Source organism: Pygocentrus nattereri, chromosome 13 (assembly GCF_015220715.1).
Source record: "Pygocentrus nattereri isolate fPygNat1 chromosome 13, fPygNat1.pri, whole genome shotgun sequence".
Lineage (NCBI taxonomy): Eukaryota > Metazoa > Chordata > Actinopteri > Characiformes > Serrasalmidae > Pygocentrus > Pygocentrus nattereri.
This window is the reverse complement of record NC_051223.1, coordinates 8215700-8239805: the sequence shown is the minus strand read 5'-3', so window position 1 is coordinate 8239805 and position 24106 is coordinate 8215700. Positions and strand designations below refer to the sequence as shown.

General features: G+C 38.8%; 2 protein-coding genes across 2 annotated transcripts in view; one reads left to right on the top strand and one right to left on the bottom strand.

Annotated features, from left to right (window-relative positions):
- The window catches only part of LOC119265011, a 66915-nt gene that overhangs the window by 5793 nt on the left and 37016 nt on the right, over window positions 1-24106 (top strand). The window contains exons 2-3 of the mRNA XM_037544274.1: window positions 19055-19176; window positions 23387-23443. Coding sequence (XP_037400171.1) covers window positions 23398-23443 — 46 coding nt within the window. The 5' untranslated portion in view covers window positions 19055-19176; window positions 23387-23397. The remainder of the gene's footprint in view (window positions 1-19054; window positions 19177-23386; window positions 23444-24106) is intronic.
- LOC108443155 (neurexophilin-1-like) lies at window positions 5192-11181 on the bottom strand. Its single transcript, XM_017723608.2, has 2 exons — window positions 10862-11181; window positions 5192-8094 (listed from the first exon to the last, which is right to left on the bottom strand). The coding sequence occupies exons 1-2, from the start codon at window positions 10913-10915 to the stop codon at window positions 7354-7356; spliced, it is 795 nt and encodes a 264-aa protein (XP_017579097.1). The 5' UTR covers window positions 10916-11181; the 3' UTR covers window positions 5192-7353.

Sequence of the window (24106 nt, the reverse complement as noted above, 5' to 3'; positions counted from 1 at the left end):
CTCTCTCTCTTCCTTTGTCTCTCTCTCTCTCTCTCTCTCTCTCTCTATCTCTTTCTTCCTTTGGCTTTCTTTCTCTCTGTTTCTCTGCTCCTCTTTATCTATTTCTCTCTTCCTTTGGCTCTCTTTTTCTCTATCTATATATATCTATTTATTTATCTACATTTATCTACCTTTCTTCCTTTGATTCTCTCTCTCTCCCCTTTCTATCTATCTATCTATCTATCTATCTATCTATCTATCTATCTATCTATCTATCTATCTGTCTTCCTTTGTCTGTCTCTCTTTGTTTCACTCCCCCCTCTCTGTAATTAGAATGTGTCGAGCATCCGCTGTAGCTGGCTGCTCTCTGGATTAGGTGATTGATTGCCAGAGGTGGAGTGCTGTGTAGAGAGGGTCTTGTTGGGGGGTGTGAGGAGAAAGAAGGTGGTCTCAGCTTTTGTCTACTTCCTTTAGTTCATCTCACTGTTCTTCCACTAACACACCGTCATTTCCCATCAAACCCCGCCTGCAGTAACTGCTGCATTTATCTGCCTGGCTGGAGAACTGATCAATGAGGAACAGCAAGAAATACAATCAAATAAGTAGATCCAACAGACTGGAGCCACTTGTCATAAACTAGTGCTGTTTAATATACAGTTATAGTTAGATTTAGTTATAGTTATAGTTCGATTCAACTTTCTCAACCCTCATTTCTACTAATTATTTGAAAGTATCTATCTATCTATCTATCTATCTATCTATCTATCTATCTATCTATCTATCTGTCTGTCTGTCTGTCTGTCTGTCTGTCTAATGTTAGTGCACCATTTCTATTTTAACACACTGGAAAAAATATAAAATGTGCCATAACTTTTGTGTAGAGGGTTGAGAAATTGCCTCTTAAAGTTTAAATAAGAACAGACCCCCCCCCCACACACACACATACGTACACACACACACACACCTGTTTTTTTATTTTAATTTGCTGTATTTTCATTTTGTTTTCATAGCTACGGTAACAGCTTTTTCTGTATTTGAAATATGGTAAAGTTCCACTATTCAGCCAGTGGGTGGCGCTTTTGGCGTCAGTGTGGGTCGATCGGAGAAACTAACTTTCAGCTCTGAGCATGCGCAGTTCAGAAATAAACTGGCGCTGGCTGGAAGAGACACTAATCACTGTCTCCTTTCTTCCTTGATTCACAGGTACTTCAAAAACTCCCTTTTCTCTGAGTTCTGATGTATGAGCGCTGGAATGAGTGTCAAAGAGCACATTATATGAAGAGTTTCTAAGGTTTTGCTGTGTTTACAAGCAGTATAAAGCGTTTCATGGCCACATTAAAAATAATCGGTTTATAAGCTGAACATGTCAAAAAGTGTTCACAGTAATGCGTTCTAAAACTGTAATGTATGTGAATGAGCAAGTTTAAAGCTGTTAAAACTACGTGTTAATTCCTGAAAAGTAGAGTGAAGTCGGGTTGCATTGTACCGCTATAGCGTATTGTGAAACAGACGCCATTTTGGCTCTGCTCATATTCACCACGGAGACCGTTGCGGTGTGAATGGACGCCATTTTGGCTCTATTGTATGTTCCCAATTTTTTTTCGTTTCTTGCAACCTGAAGACAAGGCCAACACCTCAAACGGAGCTTGATTTGATCCCATTCATTTAGTCGTCAAGCTTGTGACTGAAATCCACAATGTTTTAGTTGAGGGCTGAATTACAAAGAGAGAGAAAATGGACTCGAAAGCTTCGCTTGCAAGGCAGTTTCTGTCTTGTTGGGTTGCATTTGGTAAGTTGAATGAGCCAGAAACATTATAAAGGAGGAGGAGACGGTCATTGGTTGAAATATGAATGGGAAAGCTCGTAACACTCAGCGTGGTGTCTGTTTGCAGAGAAAGTCCTGCCCTTCATTAAAATGAGCCAATCTGCTTGGTGGTTAATCAGTGAGCAGGAATAGACCCCCCTCATTGTGGAGATCAGCATAAGAGCAGTACAAAAAACACTGTTTTTGTGCATTAAAGAGCTGAAGGCTACAAACTATTTCTGGGGTTTTTGTCAGATTTTATCAGTGATTTCAAATCTGTGTTTAAAACGGTAATTTTACCTTCATGTTCGAGTTTTTAGGTGTTTTCCTGTTCAAAGAGAGAGCAGTCTGGTCTCATATGGCATTGCAAATATGGCTGCCGAGTAAAGAGACTTTCCTATAATGACTTTTAATAGACTAATGCTAGTCTATATGCCTATTATCCGCACAACTTACTGTTATTGTTTGGAAGTGTGGCACAATTAACAATAACGCCATTTGGGGGGTGCACAAACTTTTGCATACGCGGCTGTATGCCTCATTTAGCCAAGGTAGTTAAAATGTCAGTTCTTTTCTGGTATCACACCTTATTTATAAATATGTACTCCAAAAAAGTCAACACTATTAGAACAGAATGATAAAACCAACGTAATAATAATTTAATAATAATAATAATAAAATAATCATTTCATTTTTTTAACACTCTTGCCTGGATGTGTCAGCCCTGCTCTGCCTCATTCCAGACTCAATGACACATTTTAATTGCTTTATCTGGCCATTAATCACCGTAATTCAAGTGTCATGGAGGCAGAGCCTTCAATTATATGGTTCACGCAACTAAACAGAGAGTGACCGCTGAATGACATCACACTTTCAGAGGAAATTCGTTTTATAAAGCTGCCTGAAAAGGTCATTTTCATTTTAGATTTTCATGTATTGGATCACTGTATGAGGTCTAATGATCCACATTCAACAATATTCATTAAAAATGAACTTTAACGTTGATTTAAAGTAGGATTTCTTTTTTTTTTACTTGCTCCAATGTCCAGTTCCCCCCACTTGCAAGGCCGCCCTCCATTCTACCAAGATGGAAGGGTACTAGCACGTTCTTTGAAACACATGAAGCTTCAACACCGCAGTCCTTTTAAACTGCTGCAGACAAAAACGTCATTGTGGATATGTTAACCCCTAATTGTATCGCATCAGCCAACAGCTGCACCCATTGGCTCGCGTCACACTGAGTGACAGGGGGGAGAGGGAGGACCATCACCCATCCAGAGAGCATGAGGACCGATATGTTGACCTCACAATCTCCCAACAATAGAGCCAAGGTGCCACAAGAGCCTCAAAAGCATTGAAATGGCCTGTTTATTGGTCATGCATTCCAGCAGACCGCACATTGTTACTGCGCTGTAACTACAGTCTGATGGTTGATGTTTATCACCAGTACTGCTGACGATTCGTTCAAGCATGATAGGATCCTCAGGGTCACACTGCCATGATGAGCATATTTCAGTACACAACCTTCCTAATTAGTCAATCTCACATGTGAAATGAGGATGATGAAGGTGTTTGATTTCATCATTAGAGATGGCCCTCAGGCAAGAAGGAAAAGCATCTGTTCGCTGAGATCAAGGAAACGAATGAGCGCCAGGTTCAGGTCGGGTAGTCTGAGACTGAGCTGTAGGACAGTGTAAGGCCATGAAACGCTCAGAAACAGCCCTGATGGCAAATGCAGCAAAGCATTTCAAAGGGACTACTATATTATATTCAGTATCTACTATAAATAATTCAGTAACTACTATTAGTTATTCAATACTTACTATGAATTATTCAGTAACTACTTTAAATTATTTAATACCTCCTACAAATTATTCATAAACAACTATGAATGGTTAAATAACTTAATTATTCAGCATCTGCTATGAATTATTCAGTAGCTACTATGAATCATTCAATAACTACTAAAAAAGTATTGAGCACCTTCTATGAAATATCAAGTAATTACTATAAATTATTCACTACTAACAATGCATCATTTGATACCTACTATAATTTATTCAGTAACAACTATAAATTATTCAATATCTACTGTAATTTATTTAAAAACAACTATTAATTTTTCAGTAACAACTATAAATATTCAATAATTACTATAAATTACTCAGTAACAACTATAAATTATTTAATTACCACTATAAATAACCCAGTAACAACTATAAATTATTCAATAACCACTATATATTACTCAGTAAAAACTATACATTATTCAGTATCTACTGTAATTTATTTAAAAACAACTATTAATTTTTCAGTAACAACTATAAATATTCAATAATTACTATAAATAACTCAGTAACAGCTATAAATTATTCAATAACCACTATAAATTACTCAGTAACAACTATAAATTATTCAATATCTACTGTAATTTATTTAGTAACAACTATTAATTTTTCAGTAAAACTATACAGCCAAAATAGAACTTGAAGTGCTACGCATAAAAATGCTACAATAAACCCACAACCACGTTTTTTCATGTTTTACAGACTGAACTGCACTAAATCCTATTCAACTTCATTATGCTCCCTCTGAACTGAAACATGTAGCTAGTCAGTGTTCTCTAAGTACTGACGATATCCACGATATGCTCAGAAAAGCATAATTTATTGTAATACTGATTATATATTGTCTTATTGCCCAGCCCTAACAAGCATGCCGCTAGTTATAAATTGCCATATGGCTTTAGAGGCCAATCAGCACAGTGAATTTTTTTATGTGTTTATAGTAAGTAGTTATCAATCAATTTGGAAAAATCTGCTATTCATACAAGGAACAGAACAGAGATTCATTAATAGTGTTTTAGTATTTTTACAATACAATTCCCAAAAAAGTGTGTATTTTATGTCTAGAAAATGTAAGTAAGAGACTGTAATGTCAAGAATATGCTGTTGTGCATATGAGTGGAATTAATGAAAGCCTACTTGCAGGCAAACTGCTCAAGTTTGAAGGACACTAAAAGTGACTTTGAGGGTACTTTTTAAAGCTGGAATGGTTTTCTGTGACCTTGGAGTAGCAGTTTGATAGCTGATGTTATGCTGTCGTCATCTCAGGATTAGTCAGGATTATCTCCCAACCACACAATGACAAGTTCATTTTGTTTAATGCAGACACTTACACATACAAATCTCGCCTAGGAGATTTATAATATATATATATCGCCGCTGTAGGAAAAAAAAACTTTTTGGTGTTTTTCAGTTTTTGGCATAGTTTGAAAACATCTGTTGCTCTTTACATTGTGCATTATTTTTATGATGGACCAAAAGAAATGACTTACAATTACTTGAAAAGATATCTGGTTCCATTGACTTATATTAAAAATAAAGTATATTTTTTCCTTTTCCTGTAGTTACCATTTTGGAGGTACAAGGTTTTGTTTCCGACAGCAGCGATATATACCACCCTAATGGACTTGAAATGAATCAGTCAAGATGGGATTGAAGTGCAGACTTTTAGATTTAATTCAAGGAATTTAACAAAAACACTGCATTAACCATTTAGGAATTACAGCCATTTTTAGCATAGTCCCTTTTTCATAGACTCAAAAGTAATTGGACAGTTGACTGATAAGCAGTTTCATGGCCAGGCGTGGCCTGTCCCCTCATTATTTCCTGATAAATTTAAGGAGATAAAAGGTTATACTAGATAAAAGGAGATACTCAAGAGTTGAATCTGAGTGTTAAATATGCATTTGGTAGCTGTTCATGTGAACTCTCAATATGTGGTCCAAAGAGGTGTTAATACAAATGAAGAGGGTCATCATTAGGCTGAAACAAAAACAAAACAAACATAGCAGAAACTTTAAGATTGGCTAAATCACGAAAAAACTGTGAGCTCAGTAGGCTCGAAAAGGCCAAGAAGACCCCAGAAGACAAGTGAAGAGAAACCTGATCCCAACATCTACTCAAGCCAAGGACATTTTAGACTACAATGATCTACAATCAAGTGATGCCTTCATGAATGTAAATACAGAGGAATTACCTCAAGATGCAAACCAGCTAGAAAACATCTAAAGTTCAGTAACAAGGTTCTTTGGATTGAGGAAACTAAGATCAACTTGTACCAGAATGATGGAAAGAGGAGACTATGGAGAAGAGAAGGAAAGGTTCATGATCCAAAGCGTACCACGTCATCTGTGAAACATGGTGGAGGTAATGTTATGGCAGGGGAATGTATGGCTGCCAATAGAACTGCGTCACTGGTGTTTAATGATCGAAGTAGCACAATGAATTCTGAGGTGTATGTATCTATAGTTTCTGCTCAGAATCAGTCAACTGCTGCAAAACTGACAGGCCAGCGTGTCGTAGTACTGAGCATACTTTTCACTTAGTGAAGACAAAACCGGTGGCAGAAAGATGCACAACTAAGCAGCTGCAGTAAAGGAAAATTAGCATTTGGTGATGTCCATAAGTTCCAGACTTCAGGCTGTCATTTCAAGGTTTGCATTGAAATATTTAAAATAATCCTTGTTTTTATAATTGTTATTTTGTCCAATTACATTGGAGCCTCTGAATATGGAGGAACTATGTAAAAATGGCTGTAATTCCTAAAGGGTGAATGCGATATTTTTATGAAACCCCTTAAATGAATATGGAAAGTCTTGACTTCTTAATTTCAAATCCATTGTGATGGTCTATAGAGGCAAAATTGAAACAGTTGTGTCACTGTTCAAACACTAATGGACTTGACTGTGTATATAATATGAAAATGCCTGCTGCTATTCATAAATTTCATGACAAATGGGCCGACACACTGTCTAAAATGTCACTTTGCAAAAGTCCTTGCAGCGAAAATTGTTTAAAACTGTATAACGTTTTAATAAATACAAACAGACATTAATAGAGTAGGACATAACAAGACTGTTTTGTTGTTAAAGAGGTTATTAGTATGTTGTTAAAGTGTACAGAAGAATACATTTGGAGGACAGACACACAGGTTTGCGTTCTGACTCCTGGACGCCAGTAACAGTAAATACTGGACTTCCTTGAGGACAGCTGCGAAAATGGTACAGCTATCTCACTCAGGCAGAGAAAACAAGGTATGGATTATTTATTTATTTATATTTACTCTAATGTTAGTGTTTTTTGAGCAAATAAACACAGCACAAATAACTTTATACGTAACTGTTTGTATTGTATTGTATGCAAACGTTTGACTACTTCGGGTCAAATTATATTTTATGTTCGCCATTCAAACTTTTGCATAGGACTGTAAGCAAACAATTATTTAGCATGTGTATATAATTCTTAATAGTATGTTAAGACATGTTGAGAGATATGTAAAGAAATGAGATGCATAAATGGAAAAAAGTAACTTGATCATATCATTGAAACACTGCTCAAGGGAAATCTGAATGCATTCAATGAGCGGAAAATAAAAAACCCTGGTACGTCTTACATGTAGCATGTGACTATTCTCAAAACTCCATGTCCAGTTTAACCTATTTTGGTGCTCCTAAAAGGTTCCTTTCACTGCCATATACACAATTCACTCCACATCTGCATGCTCATCTACCCTGAGGGCAGGTAGGGCACTGCATTGTGGTAATTGTAGTCCGGGCAGACCTTCTGGACCAGCCTGTAGTCTGTGCTGTAGAAGGAGACGTAGATGCAGATGACCCTGAGGGGTCTGGAGCAGATCCAGGAGATGTAGCTTTGTGTCTGGCCCTGAAAGCAGGTCTTTGATGGATCGTAGCTGCACAGTAAGGTGCGCTCGCTGCGCTCCACCTTTTCGTAGTCTACACGGCAGGTGAAAGTCTTAGAGTCTTTGGGGTAGACCACACTTTGGCGTTCCAGGTCAAACTCAACCGTCTTTGCTGGTGGCACCAAGCTGACAGAGACATTGCCCTGGCCTGTAGAGTTGTGGCGGAAGTAAACGCTGAATGTTCCATTGCTGTGGTCGACGATCTTCCCGGTGATGAGCAGGTTCAGACGCACTGTTTTGATGTTGGAGTAGAAGTCGCCCCAGCCGAACAGCTTTTGGAACTTGTCGGTCTTCACAAGGGGCCACCGTTTTGCCCAAGATGATGACTGAGGTCGAGCATCTTTGGCCTTGGACTCCCAATGCCCCTGCTTTTCCTCCTTTTTGAAGCGACTATTGAGCTCCAGGAGCAGGCTGCTGGAAGACTTTGTGTTGATGGATCGCTTCCACCTGGGCAATGGAGCAGCTCCATTCTGGATTCCACTGGTGTCCACTGGCTCAGACTGGATAGGAGATGAGCTGCCTTGGGCATTCTGGTGGCCAAGAACTGACTAAAGTAAGGAAGGAACAAAGACATAAAGAGGTAAAAGTCAATTAGTAACAGTTTTATAATTTTCTTTTGTGTAATATTATTTTGTGTATACATTATTATCAGTAAAATCTACATTTACTGTTCAAACATTTGGAATCCCTTTTGCTGAAGGGAAATGTATAGAATTTGTATATATACAGTATCTCACAAAAGTGAGTACACCCCTCACATTTCTGCAAATATTTTATCTTTATTATCTTTTCATGGGACGACACTATAGAAATTACACTTGGATATAACTAAATGTAGTCAGTGTACAGCTTGTATAGCAGTACAGATTTACTTTCCTTTGAAAAGAACTCAACACACAGCCATTAATGCCTAAATAGCTGACAACACAAGTGAGTCCACCTCACAGTGATCATGTCCAAATTGTGCCTGACTGTGTCCTCTGTCCCTGGTGTCATGTGACTTGTTAGAGTTACGAGGTTCCAGGTGTGAATGGGGAGCAGGGCTGTTAATATTCGCTCATACTAGCCACTGGATATTCAACACGGCACCTCATGGCAAAGAACTCTCTGAGGATGTGAGAAATAGAATTGTTGCTCTCCACAAAGAGCCTAGGCTATAAGAAGGCTGCCAACACCCTGAAACTGAGCTATAGCACAGTGGCCAAGGTAATAAAGTGGTTTTCCAGGACAGGTTCCACTCTGAATAGGCCTCGCCAGAGTAGACCAAAGAAGCGTCAGATCCAGAGGTTGGTTTCAAAAGAATAGGCACGAGTGCTGCCAGCATTGCTACAGAGGTTGAAGAAGTGGGAGGTCAGCCTGTCAGTGCTCAGACCATATGCCGCACAATGCATCAACTTGGTCTGCGTGGCCATCGTCCCAGAAGGAAGCCTCTTCTGAAGCTGACACACAAGAAAGCCTGCAAACAGTTTGCTGAAGACAAGCAGTCCAAGAACATGGATAACTGGAACCACGTCCTGTGGTCTGACCAAGATAAACTTGTTTGGCTCAGATGGTGTCCAGCATGTGTGGCGGCGCCCTGGTGAGTAGTACCAAGACAACTGTCTCTTGCTTACAGTCAAGCATGGTGGTGGTAGCATCACGGTTTGGAGCTGCATGAGTGCTGCCAGCATTGGGGAGCTGCGGTTCATTGAGGGAAACATGAATTTCAACATGTACTGTGACATTCTGAAGCAGAGCATGATCCCCTCCCTTCGGATACTGCACCGCATGGCAGTTTTCCAACACGATAATGACCTCAAACACACCTTTCAAGATGACAACTGCCCTGCTGAAGGTAAAGGTGATGGACTGGCCAAGTAGGTATGTCTTCAGACCTAAACCCAATTGAGCACCTGTGGGGCATCCTCAAGAGGAAGGAGGAGGAGCGCAAGGTGTCTAATATCTGCCAGCTCTGTGATGTCATCATGGAGGAGTGGAAGAGGATTCCAGTAGCAACCTGTGCAGCTCTGGTGAATTCCATGCCCAAGAGTGTTCAAGCAGTGCTAGATAACAATGGTGGTCACACAAAATATTGAAACTTTGAGCACAATTTGGACACGCTAACTGTGAGCTGGACTTTTGTTGTCAGCTATTTAGACATTAATGGCTGTGGGTTGAGTTCTTTTCAGAGGACAGTAAATCTGACTGCTATACAAGCCGTACAATGACCACTTTAATTTATATCCTAGTTTTATTTCTATAATGGCATCCCATGAAAAGATAGAATAAAATATGAGGGGTGTACTCACTTTGTGAGATACTGTATATGAACGTATTGGTACTTAGCAATATTCAGAATAAGTTTAGCATCAGTGTTGGATGCTGGACTAAAGAAATAAATAGAAACTTTTGGAACTTTATACAAAAATAAGTGGAATTTTCAATAAACAATAAAAGGTAAATTGCACAGAGAAAAACTGCTCACAAGCAATAGCGGGGAAAGGAATAATGAAGAATGAAATAAAATTATAACAGAGGAGTTTTTCCCAGGTGCCTTATCAATATATATTCTAAGTTTATTCTGAATATCGCTGCTGCTGGAAGAAAACATGAGATCGCCACTTTTGTCGTTTTTCAGTTTTTGACATAATTTGGAAATGCCTGTTGTTCTTTACATTGTGTGTAAATTTCATAAAGAATGAACCAAAAGAAACGGCCCAAAACGACTTAGATAAAAGTCTGATTCCATTGACTTACATTAAAAGTAAAGTAGGTTTTTTTCCTTCTCCTGTAAAGTTACCATTTTGGAGATAGGACGTTTTCCACGTTTTGATCCGACAGCAGTGAAATGTTTCTTAATTATGTATTGTAATGGAATATGTTACTGAATAGATTTAGGGCAATGCATTCAGTGTTGAGCCATCATTACAATTTTAGTGTATTTTGCCCAACCCTGTTGATAAGCTGTGATTAAACCCCTTTTTGATGTACTCTGTGTGGTCATTTCCCTCGAGGACCAGAGCTGGGCTTCCCTGGTCAATACATTTCCCAACCAGAGAAAAAAAACGCACTACTGGCTGATTTTTCCAGCATGACCCCTTTGCCCCCAAACCCTTGACCACAGGAGGGATATGTGTGATATGACTGATGACCCCCAGCTCTAATGAGAAGATTCAGTCCTTCAGGAAAAGGTGAAATCCTGGACTGGTGCCCTTTAACTAATGATCCAACCCCATGGATCCATCCCACGTGTTATCATTAATAACTAATGCTCGTTTGAAGATCATGCCTTCCAGCAAGTAGGGCTTTAGAACTAGTTGGAAAGGCTCTGCTTACCAGGCACACCGTCCCGTTGAAGAGGAGCAAGGCGAGTCCCTCTGGAGAGCGCATCTCCTCCAGCTGCTGCTCGCTGATCTCCCTTATTATTCATGCATATTCACGTCCAAGCCATCGAGTCCAGAAGCCCCACTTTCAGACCAGAACCCCACAGCAGAAGTTTCATGCTGCAGAAGACCAGAAGACTCAGTCAGAGTGCTCCACAGATCTGTTCCAAAAAGTGATGAAAATGCACGGAAATGTACTTTCCAGGTGACAGAGAAGTGGCTGCTACCCGTGGACAGCATGAGCAGTGAATGGGAGCAGCAGCGCCTCCTCCTCTCTCTTCACGGTGAGTGCTGATAGAGCGTGTAGCGCTCCCAGCACTTCAGCGCTGCTCTCCAGCGCCCCTGCAGGACTCAGAGAAGAACAGTAAGGGGGTGTGGCTTCGCAACCAAAGCAGCGCCTCGGCGTAGAAAGACTTTAAATATAGGCTGGGACTGTCGTTTAAGTCTGTTGTCATGGTGATGCTTGTCTGCTTACAGTTGAAAAAGTGTGAACACCCCCTAAATAACATGGTCTGTTGACTTTCTAAGTGAAAACAAGTAAACACATACTGTACAGAGACTTAATTATGATTATTAATTATTATTAGGACTAATCTCTAATTCGCTGGGTTTACTATATTGGAACAAAATAAAACTTGACATACAAAATGTGCACACTTGTTTGTGAAACAGTGCTGGTGCCATTGTTTTCATCTTGGATTTGATCATGAATGGTGCTGTTTTAAAGCATAAACCTATCATGCTTAAATGATTCTTCAGATTGATGGAGAATGTCAAGCAATCAGCACTCAGTAGCAGTAACACTAACCAATCAGCTCTCAGTAGCAGTAACACTAACCAATCAGCACTCAGTAGCAGTAATGCCAACCAATCAGCTCTCAGTAGCAGTAACACTAACCAATCAGCTCTCAGTAGCAGTAACACTAACCAATCAGCTCTCAGTAGCAGTAACGCTAACCAATCAGCTCTCAGTAGCAGTAATGCTGACCAATCAGCACTCAGTAGCAATAATGCCAACCAATCAGCTCTCAGTAGCAGTAACACTAACCAATCAGCACTCAGTAGCAGTAATGCCTACCAATCAGCACTCAGTAGCAGTAACACTAACCAATCAGCTCTCAGTAGCAGTAATGCTGACCAATCAGCACTCAGTAGCAGTAATGCCAACCAATCAGCGCTCAATAGCAGTAAAGTTAACCAATCAGCTCTCAGTAGCAGTAGCACTAACCAATCAGCTCTCAGTAGAAGTAATGCTGACTAATCAGCTCTCAGTAGCAGTAATGCTGACCAATCAGCACTCAGTAGCAGTAATGCCAACCAATCAGAGCTCAGTAGCTGTAGCCAGTGTCCTACTGCCCAAAACCAGTTTACTGTGAAAAAAGTAAAGGTGAAGTTTCTTTGCTGTTTTAGTGAAATAAATCCTTCTACTTCCCAAAATTAAAGGAAGGTCCTGGACAATCAGTTAGAAACCGAGTGTGTCTGTCCGCCCTGTGATGGACTGGCGACCTGTCCAGGGTGTTCCTTCCTCCCGGCCAGTGACTCCTGGGAAGGGCTCCAGCTCCGCCGCGATCCAGAAGGATAAGCAGTGTAGAAAATGTGTGTGTGTGTGTGTGTGTGTGTGTGTGTGTGTGTGTGTGTGTGTGTGTTTAGCTGTCTTTGTTAGTTTAGCTCCATTCACCCCATTCACGGAGAACTTGCTTAAGGCCGCCCTCTGTTGTTCATCAGTATAACAGGAGAAACAGGTATCCCATTAAACTGGCTCTGGACCTTCAAATATGAGTGGTGATTGTTGTTGAGCCCCGCTTCCAGTTCAGTCTCGTGCAGGGGCTGGATGCTCCTGGACTTTATTTTCTTGATGAAAATAAAGTGAAAGCATGTTCTACAGGGAACACTTCTGCACGTTTTAATGCACAGTTACTGTTTATTTGCTGAATTGAACAGGAAAAATAAATACAGCATAAAATGTGGCCTGTGCAAAAATGATGGCACACTCTGTCATTTGTTTTCCTTTTCTTTCATTTTCTTTCACTTTTCTTTCATTATGTTACACTCAAGCAGTAGAAGCTGTGCATTAAAATCAGCAGACAAATGTCATATTTAGGCCTGCGTGTGCTCCTTGTGGAGGACGTGTTAATTTATCTTCACTTAGAAAACCAACACATGTCATTTGACTGGGGGTGCCCAAACTTTTGTACCAGCTAACAAGCATTACCATGGCACCAAACCTCTAAGAGCAGTACTAATTCTGACATAGTATGTTTTTCTACACTCCTAAGAAAGATACTTCTTCAAGGGTTCTTTTTGAAGGGAATGGTTCTATTCAGAACCATGAGTTCTGTATAGAGCCATTTGCATGCTTAAATGGTTCTTCAGATTGATGGAGAATGTGTTGTATATGGTTCTGTGTAGAACCTATAGCACCAAAAAGGGGTTCTGATTTTGTCTTACACTCTTTAGTAAAGAAAATGGTTTTATATAGAACCATGAACACTCAAGGACACCTTTCCATGATCATAAGGTTCTTTGCATAAAAAAAGTTTCTTCAGACTGATGAGGATTGTGTTGTAAATGGTTCTATATAGAACCTTTTGAAAACGGTTCTATATAGTGGCAAAAAGTGTTCTTCTATTGTTATAAGCTGGACATTATAATAATAGAAGAACCTTCTTTGGTGGAATATAGAGCCCTTTTTATATACACTCATACCAAAAAGGTTTCCATATAGTACCAAACAGTGTTTTTTTAACTTGTAAGGGTTCTATATTGAACGATTCATAACATATTAGCAATCAATCTGAAGAACACTCACGAGGCAAAGAACCCTTAATCATCCAAAGGGTTCTTTGAGTGTTCATAGTTCTATATAGAACCATTTTATTCATTGTTCTTTAGCACTGTGAAGAACCATCAATTTAAAGGTGTAGAGCCATTTAGCTCCATTCACCTTCATTCACTGAGGACTCGCTCACAGGCTCCCTTTGGTGTTTTGCAGTCATGCTGTTGATATAAGGGGAGAAATAGGAAGTGGCTCAGCCTGGGCTGCTTTTTGAAGGAGGCACAAAACTGAATTCTTGAAAGGTTCTTCAGAAAGGAAATGGTTCTATTTACAACAGTGAGTTCTTCACTCTTAAAAAAGATTGTTCTTCAGGGGTTCTTTAGTAAAAGGAATGGTTCTATTTAGACCTAGGACTTCTACATTCTTAAAAAAGACGGTTCTTCAAGTGTTCTTCAGTAAAGGGAATGGTCCTATTTACAACAGCGAGGTCTTTACCCTTAAAAAAGATGGTTCTTCAAGTGTTCTTCGGTAAAGGGAATGGTTCTATTTAGACCATGAGTACTACACCCTTAAATAAGAGGGTTCTTCAAGTGTTCTTTTGTAAAGGGAGTGGTTCTATTTAGAACAATCATTTCTACACTCTTGAAAAAGGTTGCCGGGGCCCTCAATGTCCACTCTATTAGACACTCCTACCTTGCCAGTCCACCTTGTAGATGTAAAGTCAGAGATGACAGCTCATGTGCTGCTGCACAGTTTGTATTGGTCGTCCTCTAGTCCTTCATCAGTGGTCACAGGACGCTGCCCACAGGACGCTGCCCACAGGATGCTGCCCATAGGACGCTGCCCACAGGACAATAACAAAAGAACAAAACAACCAACATCAACAATAACATTTATTATTATTATTATTGAGTGGGTTATTTCATATGTTTGACTAGTATTCAGTAAGATACTATAAATTTGTTGCTATTTCTCTTCAAAGTATTTGGAGATTTGATCAACACTTTGCGCATACATTGCTTTCTGAATATACATTTTTATCACAAATAGTGATGTGGACTAATATCACAATCATATCAGTGTTGGACAGATAATTAGTTAAGACCAATATTTCAAATCACACTTATCCTCTGTGAGAGACGAATATTTGGGCTACATGGCTATATTTGGCTAAAAGTACCATGCTGTGCTCTTCTAGTCCAAGAGGTATAATTATTGAGGCCTTTATGACTAATAAATGACCTTGGATAAGATATGCAGGTATGAAATATGAATCTAAAATATGAAGTGAAAAATATGCAGGTTATATGTTATGTTATTTCCTCATATGAATGGCACCAGTATGACCGGTTGAACTATTGCACAGATGAGATTGCAGTTCATCAAACATGCTGCAAGTACGCACAGCGCTGCTAAAAACCTGTGGAGTTACTGCAATTAATCATTTGAAATATAAGGCAACTAGGAATTATATTTAGTTCTTAGAATTCTCGATACGGTACAACGTTCACATCATTCTGGACATATTTAAAATGAATAAGTGAAGCTTATTAGCAATCAAAAATGTAGGCCTAAATAAAACTGAGAAAAATGGCAACCACAAATAAAGGGTATAAAAAGCCCTGTTCAAAAACTGTATTTTGCAGTCGGGGTCTCCAGAGACCACTTGACATTCAATGCTCAAAAAATGTGAAAAGCCTTTTCCCTCTTTCCACAAGAGCGTCTCAAGTCTTTTTTTCTTTTTGATATTTTTTTTGAGAACTTAGAAGTGAAGTAGTTTTTAGTGTAGGTGTTCAGTCAGTACTAAAGATTTACTGCCATGTCCAAGGCCTTGGGTGGAAGGGAGTAGCTCTTGTTCCAGACACCATGGAAAACAAACTGAATCAAAAGCAAAATAAAGGCTTACTCATGTCAATGTAATTGGAGAAGATCTAATCCTTCAGAGATGTTACCTAACTGGAGTTCACTACTGTTCAGACCATAATTGTCTGCAACATAGCAGTCTGTGTTTTTTTGCCAGTATTGCTGGAAACCTGATACCAGATTCCATGGTTGTGACGAGCTGAAGATAAAGTTGTCAGACCTGGCTCGAAACCATATCTACAGTGTGTTCCTTCAGCAGGTGTTGGAAATGTTTGTGATTACAGCCTCTTTGAAATGTCCTTTTATTTTTACTTTTAGACGAAGAAGATGTGGGTAACAATGCGCATTAAAGGTGAATGCTCTTTTATTGAATGAGCAGTAAGGGAGAACCGCTGCTGAAATGCTCTACATATTGACAACTCCTACCTACATAGCTGCACATTAAAGCCTTTGTGAACAAATGGTGATGATATGAAAAGAGAAACTGTTCTTGGCACACCTCATACCTCATTGCTGCATTGTGCAGCTGCCAGAAGGAAAACAGGTTTATTCATTTCATGGTACTTGAATCAAGACCATATGGGCCATGTATCGTGACAGGAGGCAACCATGCATTAGCTTTTTTTTTTTTTTTTGTTACTGTTCAGTTTCAGCCAAAGAACAATCAAATTAAAATGGGCATTTGAAGTGCACTTGCTGTTCTCAGGAAAAGAGCAGTGACTAATATAAAGTGCTTGCATGCGATCAAAGAGATACACACATCATGGCCTTGACATGATGGCATGATGTGGCATCTTGTTATGTATGTCCTGGTCTGCAGTGTGGTTTTCTGCCAAAAGTCATCTAGGGGAGTGTTGAGAACAACCTAACGTGGGGCACAATTTAACTTTTTATGTTGTTAAAAAGGTGTAGCATGAGCCACGGCCTCCCACCAAAATTCAGAGCGATTTGTCAACATTTTAACGAGATCTGAGCCAAAGGGTGTTTTTAGGGCATATAAGTCTTTTTTTTCAACATAGTTTTTTTTTTTGGTTACTGAGCTACAATGTAGCACCGTTTTGAAGCAGCTGACAAGTTCACAGCACTTAGCTGGTTGTAAGTAGGACTCTGGACTGCGGGGTTAATTCTTACACAGCATTACAGCTCAGACACCTTTAGAAAACAAAGATTAATGAAGTACATTTGTCTTTTTGTTCCAGATGTTATGCCTCATCTCTCTCTCTCTCAATATATATATATAAATATATATATATATATATATATATATATATATATATATATATATATATATATATATATATATATATACACAACCCCAATTCCAATGAAGTTGGGACGTTGTGTAAAACTCAATTGAATACACTACAAGACAAGATATTTAATGTTCAATCGGATAAACTTTATTGTTTTTTGCAAATATTCACTCATTTTGAATTTGATGCCTGCAACACATTCCAAAGAATTTGGGACTTTAATGTTATATTTAATATAACATTAAATATCTTGTATTTGTAGTGTATACAATTGAATATAGGTTGAAAAGGATTTGCAAATCATTGTATTCTGATTTTATTTATGTTTTACACAACGTCCCAACTTCATTGGAATTGGGGTTGTATATATATATATATATATATATATATATATATATCACACATCAAAAAACAATGAGGCCCAAGTTAGCAGACACAATGAGGTAGGGTGCTTGATTTTGAATAGCCTACTGTTAGCCACATGATAACAAAAATACACTAGACACTAAATAACATTCCTTGCACAGTATAAACCATAAAAGTGGTATGGAAACCAAATACATTGGCAAAAAACAACAGTCTCAAGGAAGTATTGTCCCTGAAATTTAGATAACATTGGTGTTGAATATCCTTAAAAGAGCTGATTGAATCACATCCCTCCCAGCCTTTTTGTATGTTTTCTATTTTTCAATTTTAGGCCTAAGACATTTGGTCTTAAGCAGGTTGGGGAAAACATTACATGATCATTTATCAGAAATGAAAGTAGTTTTTCACCACACAGCAGGTTGTACTTGTTTGCCTGCTTATTTCAGGTTTGTTGTGTAATCCTTGCTATTGTGATGAATACACTTGCTGAAGAATTGCCATTGTCAGTTGCCATTTGCAGTTTTCATTTCAGAATCAGAAGTCACAGCCTGTGGACGAGACAAATAAAGGTTTTATTTCAAACCTTAAAGCTTCTTTCTTCCTTCTTCTCTCCTGCAAATTGTGATTCTTGTGTCTTTAAAAAAAGTCTTGCAGTCAGTCCACCATTCTAGACTGCATTGTTCTGGCAAATCCTGTTCTTGTATGTCGTTATTTATTATTTAGAATTTATGGGTTTTTTCCCCTTAGTTATTGTTTTTGAAGTTTGTAGCGTAAACTGAAAAAAATGGCACAGAGGATTGTTTAAAAGTACTTTTTAAAAGGTTTCTGCTACTTTACCTGAAAAGAATCTTGTCAAGTCAAATCAAATTTTATTTTTATAGCATTTTTTACAACAGGTGTTATCACAAAGCAGCTTTACAGAAAAATCTGGGTCCAAGCCCTCTTGAGTGGCGAGGATCAACTCCCTAAGAGCAAGAAGAAGAAACCTTGAGAGGACTCAAAAGGAGAGTCCATCCTCCTCTGGTCGACACCAAACAATAACAGAGAATGAGAATTTGATCATTAGTATAACATACTGACTAACAAAAGGGGAAAAGCAGGAGAAGGAATGTCTATGACTAAAAATAACTAGCAGTATCATCAAGAGGGTCAATTAATGCAGGTGAGGTTTGTACAACATTGCTCAGAAGGAAGCTCAGTGATGGTCAAACTGGTCCAGAAGGCTGGTATGCAGTGAGCACCCGATCAAGGCAGATGAAGCAACAGCATCAGACGCTGTTAACATTTGTTAACATGCTCCACTGTTAACAAATCTGAGTGAGTGTGTTAGAGCAGCATGATGACAGCACTGATGTTGTCATTGAACCATAATACTCTACATCCATGAACCCCCAGATATGCACCTTTTAAATAACAGGAAAATCAAATTACCAAAAGCTCAACTAAACAAGCATGTTTTTAGCCTAGACTTGAAGACTAAGGCTGTGTCTGAGTCCTGAACACTGACTGGAAGATTTTTCCAAAGCATGACTTTATTAATTCTATAGTAATACTAATAATAATCCAGCACCTTGTGATCGAAGAAGGTGTGATGGCTCATAATAAGACATAAGTTCTCTCAGGTACTGAGGGGTGAGACTATTTAGAGCTATATATGTCAGTAAAAGAATTCTGTACTTTTGTAAAAAGGTCTATAACATACAAATTAAAACTATACTGAATAATGTTTGCATGATATTGTACATATTGACATATTGCGTTGATGGGCCCCTTCTGGCTTGACCACTCATAGAAAGCTTATTGAGAATGAAAGTGATGCCATGTAGCTTATGCCAAGATGGTATTAAGTGAGAATGTGTTTTAAGAGCATGTATTTTTCCTGGTACAGCAGGTTCATCTTGATTGATGGCTGCATAGTTCAGGTATTTCTGTCATCGCTTATATACATTCTTCCCATCGGGTGGTGATCACAGAGTGGCTCCAGACACTGCGCTAGTCGCCTACAACCTGGTAAGACACTGCTTATTACTATCTGATTCGCATCTCAGATTTAGTCATTCTGTCATTATCATATCAGGTGCCAGAGTTATAGGCTCTGTTATTCCTATACATGTAAAATAAATAAATTGCAAATTACAGTAAAGTAGAAATCATACATAAATAGAGCAAACAAGCAATACATTAGACTAAAGGAGTAACTGAGGAAGGCACCCTGACCTTAGTTTACTGGTCACTATGTTTTTCATTGTTGCCTTATGTTATGGTGGAATAAATGGTTATCACATGAAAGATAAACCTACACATCAAGGGTCTGCAACTGCAGCCTCAGGAGGCCAGTGTACAGCACATTTTGGTCATTTTTAGCACAGCAAAAACTTAAGCTAGAACACAAGAAATTAAGACTGAATTTGAGGCGAAAACAACTTGCTGTCCATGCAGCAAGATGATTGTACTTGACAAGAAATCTTGAAAGTTCCAGTCCAGAAATGATTAGCTCTGATAAGAGTTCAAAGGTTTGAAAAAAAGTAGAAAATGCTGGATTTTAGTTCAAAGGGAAATACACGAAATAAGAAATAATTCTTAATTCATTTGGTTCAATTCTTAATTTTAGCACCCTGAAAAAGGCCAAGCAAGAAGAAAATAAATCCAAATTTTAAGTGGAAATGACTGAATACTAGTGGAGGTTGATCATGCTGTAGTAGTTTCGAAATAGGTCTAAACCCAGGTTTATGTTAAAACTAGTCCTTAATCTCGGAGCAGACGTTGTAGAATCGGTAACTGATTTTACCGAAATCGCAACCAAGCCAGCAAGAGAAATTTCCCTCAATGTTTATTGACAACTAAACACCAAAGAACTAAAAAGGTTCCGCATTTTGAAAATCAGAGAGAAAAATATTTCAGACTGAAGTAAGAGGGAATCAAAAGCCTCAGCAGAGGAAACTGAAGAAAAACTTGACGTGTGATTTTTATCATCGAGATATCTTATAGATATCGAGCAACAGAACTTGAGTTTGTTTCTCTGAATCTTGAAGCAAGCACCCACATATTGGTGCTCTATCTAATGTAGCTTGTTTTCCCAGTAAATTACAACTAAGATTTCCCGACTAACTGAGGAATAAAGAACAAATCTGTGATCAAGTTGCATTGAATACATAATGAATTCAAAGAGAGAGTCTAATAAATAACTTCTAAAACAAGATTATTCATCCTGTATATCCAGATCTACAGTAAGATATTACATCTTGGCAAGCGCAGAACATACCTGATTCACAAGGTTTAGCTTGTGGATAGTAGGATAATGAGCGAACTGTGCCCTTCAATGCCACAATTGCCAACATATTAGCTCAATACAGACATATAAATCAGCAGTGATGAACTGAGATGATTCTGACAAGTCAAGTCAAAGCTCCTTATTGTCAGCAAAATTCCTACTTGCATGTAGTTTCTACTGACTTCAACAATATAACACACCAGCAACATCATACATTAAGTAACAACTACAGTATTAAACATATGTAGTAGTGAAGTCAGAACCATTAGCCAATTAGATTAGACCTCCACATTTAACCCATCTGTGCAGTGAAACATCCACATACATACACACTACGGGGCAGTGAGTACACTTACCCAGCCCTATCCACAGCGCCAAGGGAGCAGTTGGGGGTAAGGTGCCTTGCTCAAATGTACTTCAGTCACGTACTGTCGGCCAAGGGGATCAAACCAGCGACCCTCTGGTCATAAGGCTTTGCCCCCCATGTAGTACACAGTACTCACAGTAAACATGGTAAACATAGTCTTTATAGCGAGAAACCTAGTCGATAAAATGAGTGTTTATTCGGATGGGATAGTATATTTTGTTTGTATATCAGACAAAACTTCGCATTTCCATTTGTTTATTTATTTATTTTTAAATAATTTGAAATATCAGCTGCCCTCAAAACAGTCACAATGAATGGACCGATTTTAATGGCCCAAAATTACTTGTGAAAAATCTGTTTACATTAACTTCCATTATAAGTCATGGAAGTTTTTACCTTTTCCAGAAAACTTGTTCTGACTGTTGATGATATGTGTGTAACAGAACAGTGCGGCTTATTTTAGTAGGAAACAGTTGAAAATTCAGTTTAAAGGCCAGATAATTTAATAAAATCTACCATTATCTGCAAATCTGCCTTATTGACTGTGCAACTGTCATTTAGGTGGCTAATGAAGTTCTACCTTCCAGACTGAACTTAAGCAATTCCACTGATTTTTCAAAATGTATTGTTGAGATATAAGCAAAGTCTTTCAGATTGGTTTGATGTGAGATGGATTTTTTTTTTTTTTTTTTTTTTTTTTACAGTGGTGGCGATAGAAACCATACATCCTGATGTCTACAATGCAAATACAGCCAGTTTATTTACTATCCAAATTCACCAGTGAGCCCACACATGCCGTTTGCCGTTATATGTTCTGTTGATCATGATAAAATAGTGGTCAATGTGAAAAAAATATTTTTGGGGGACTGTTTGGCCTTTTTGTATCAATCCACCATAAATTGGTAAAAATAAATTGATTAAAATATGTTTTAGACCAAAATGTTTATCACAAATCTACTGTGAAACAATGTCTCAGGCACCAGGCAGTGAATTCATAACCATTTCATGTAATAACTTTCTATGACGGAGCTTTTAGGGGTGTTAAACTCTTCCGATGTCTGGTTCCTATCAGCAGCACTGTGATCAATTCTGACTCGATAAGTTTCTCTGGAATTAAGCATTTTATGCCAAACCTCTCTGAATGATTTTGTTGACACATTTTTAAAAATTTTATTGTTGGAAATGTTGGAAAATTGGTGGAGTTCACCTTTAATCTTTTTTAAAATTATTTTTATGTTGGCATAAAATTGGTTTGGATTAAGGCATTAAGTTTCCTTTTTATCAGGAAGGTGGGGCAAACTTTTACTCATTTTCAAAAGAACATCCTGTCTAAATGGCCCTTACCCAACCTGTCTGGTTGGACTGAATCTGATTCACTCCTACTTCCAAAGTCAAAATCCAATTAAATCTTTTTTTTATGACCAAGAATTGTGGCTGGACTGGGGCTCGAGTATCTTGTGAAAAAAGTGAGGCGTTGACACTTCGCGTGACATTCCTCTCACTCTTATTTGGATGTTAATCTTACCTTAAGATTTCTTTCTTCCCTGGAGGGGCAGAAAACTGTGAAATGTGGAATTTGCCCTATACAAAACTGCTACAAACACATTTACAGCATTGTCCACTTTATCAGCTCCACTGTTCTGAACTTACCCTGTTCTTCAGTGGTCAGGACCCCCATGGACCCTCACAGAGCAGGTACTGTTTGGGTGGTGGATCATTCTCAGCACTGCAGTAACACTGACGTGGGGGTGGTGTGTTTCCGTGTGCTGCACTGGTACAAGTGGATCAGACACAACAGTGCTGCTGGAGTTTTTAAACACTGTGTCCACTCACTGTCCACTCTATTAGACACTCCTACCCTGTCAGTCCACCTTGTAGATGTAAAGTCAGAGACGACAGCTCATTTGCTGCTGCAGAGTTTGTGTTGGTCACCCTCTAGTCCTTCATCAGTGGGCACAGGACGCTGTTGGCTGGATATTTTTGGTTCTCGGTCCGGCAGCGACGCTGAGGTGTTTAAAAACTCCAGCAGCACTGCTGTGTCTGATCCACTCGACCAGCGCAACACACACTAACACACCACCACCACATCAGTGTTACTGCAGTGCTGAGAATGACCACCACCCAAGTTATGACTGATTTGTGGGGGTCCTGACCACTGAAGAACAGGGTAAGTATCAGAGAGACAGATGGACTACAGTCTGTAACTGTACAACTACAAAGTGCATCTATATGGTCAGGGGAGCTGATCTGAATGTTTTGGCTGATTGGTGACATTACACTGATATTAATGCAGATGGATTTGTTATAATTAGTATATTTTAAAATGCATGTATTGTGTTTGTTTGAAAATGACTAGTTACACTAGTGCCTGTGACCCTGACGGAGAAGCGGCTTAGAAAATGGATGGATGGATGGATGGATGGATGGATAGTTACACTAGTGTTCAAAATTTGATGAAGGACTGAAGCTCTTCTGAACACAAACAGCTGATCAGCTCATCATCATTATCAGCAGCTCATGCACAGTTGTTTGTATGTATGCACTGATTCTTTTGTGATGAATTTTGTTTTATCATTTTTCAGATCTTCTCAGGATGGGGTATCTGCTTCCACTGCATTTGGCCGTCCTGCTCTTTATGAGTAAGTCCATGCACTGAACATTACACCTGAAGTGAGGTCAAAAACTGCTACGAGATCATTTTTATTGTATGTAATATCTTCACTGATTCAATCCATCACTCAATAATCTAGTACATGATTCTGTCCACCTACCTTGTTCTTCCACTCACCAGTCACTTCATGAGCTCAGGCTTCTTTATAGGTTCACTGTATAGGTTTATAGTTACAGACTAGTCCATCTGTCGCTGCACAGTTTATCAGCCCCTCCCCACTCATCATAGGCCAGTTTCTGACCATAGGGCCACTGTTGTCTGGTTATACGTAATGCACTGTTCAGTATGAGCCTCTCAAGTTGTACGTACAGGCATCGAACAATACATTCAACAGCAGAGGTGTAAAATTCAGGTCCAGAAAGTAAAAGTCCTTCCCAGGATTTTGTTCCAACAGGCTGGCTTCTCTAGTTAGATCACACCACCAGCAGAGCTGTCCAGCCTGTTGGAAGAAAATCCTGGGAAGGATTTTTACTTTCTGGACCTGGATTTGACACCTCTGTAATCAACAGCCAAGCTTAGTACAACTGAACCAGTCACTTTGGGGAATGAGTCACTGTTCTTGAAATATAGCACACTGGCGACATCTGCTGGCCAAAAATATGTCAGTGCGCTGTGAAAACTCGAATGAAAA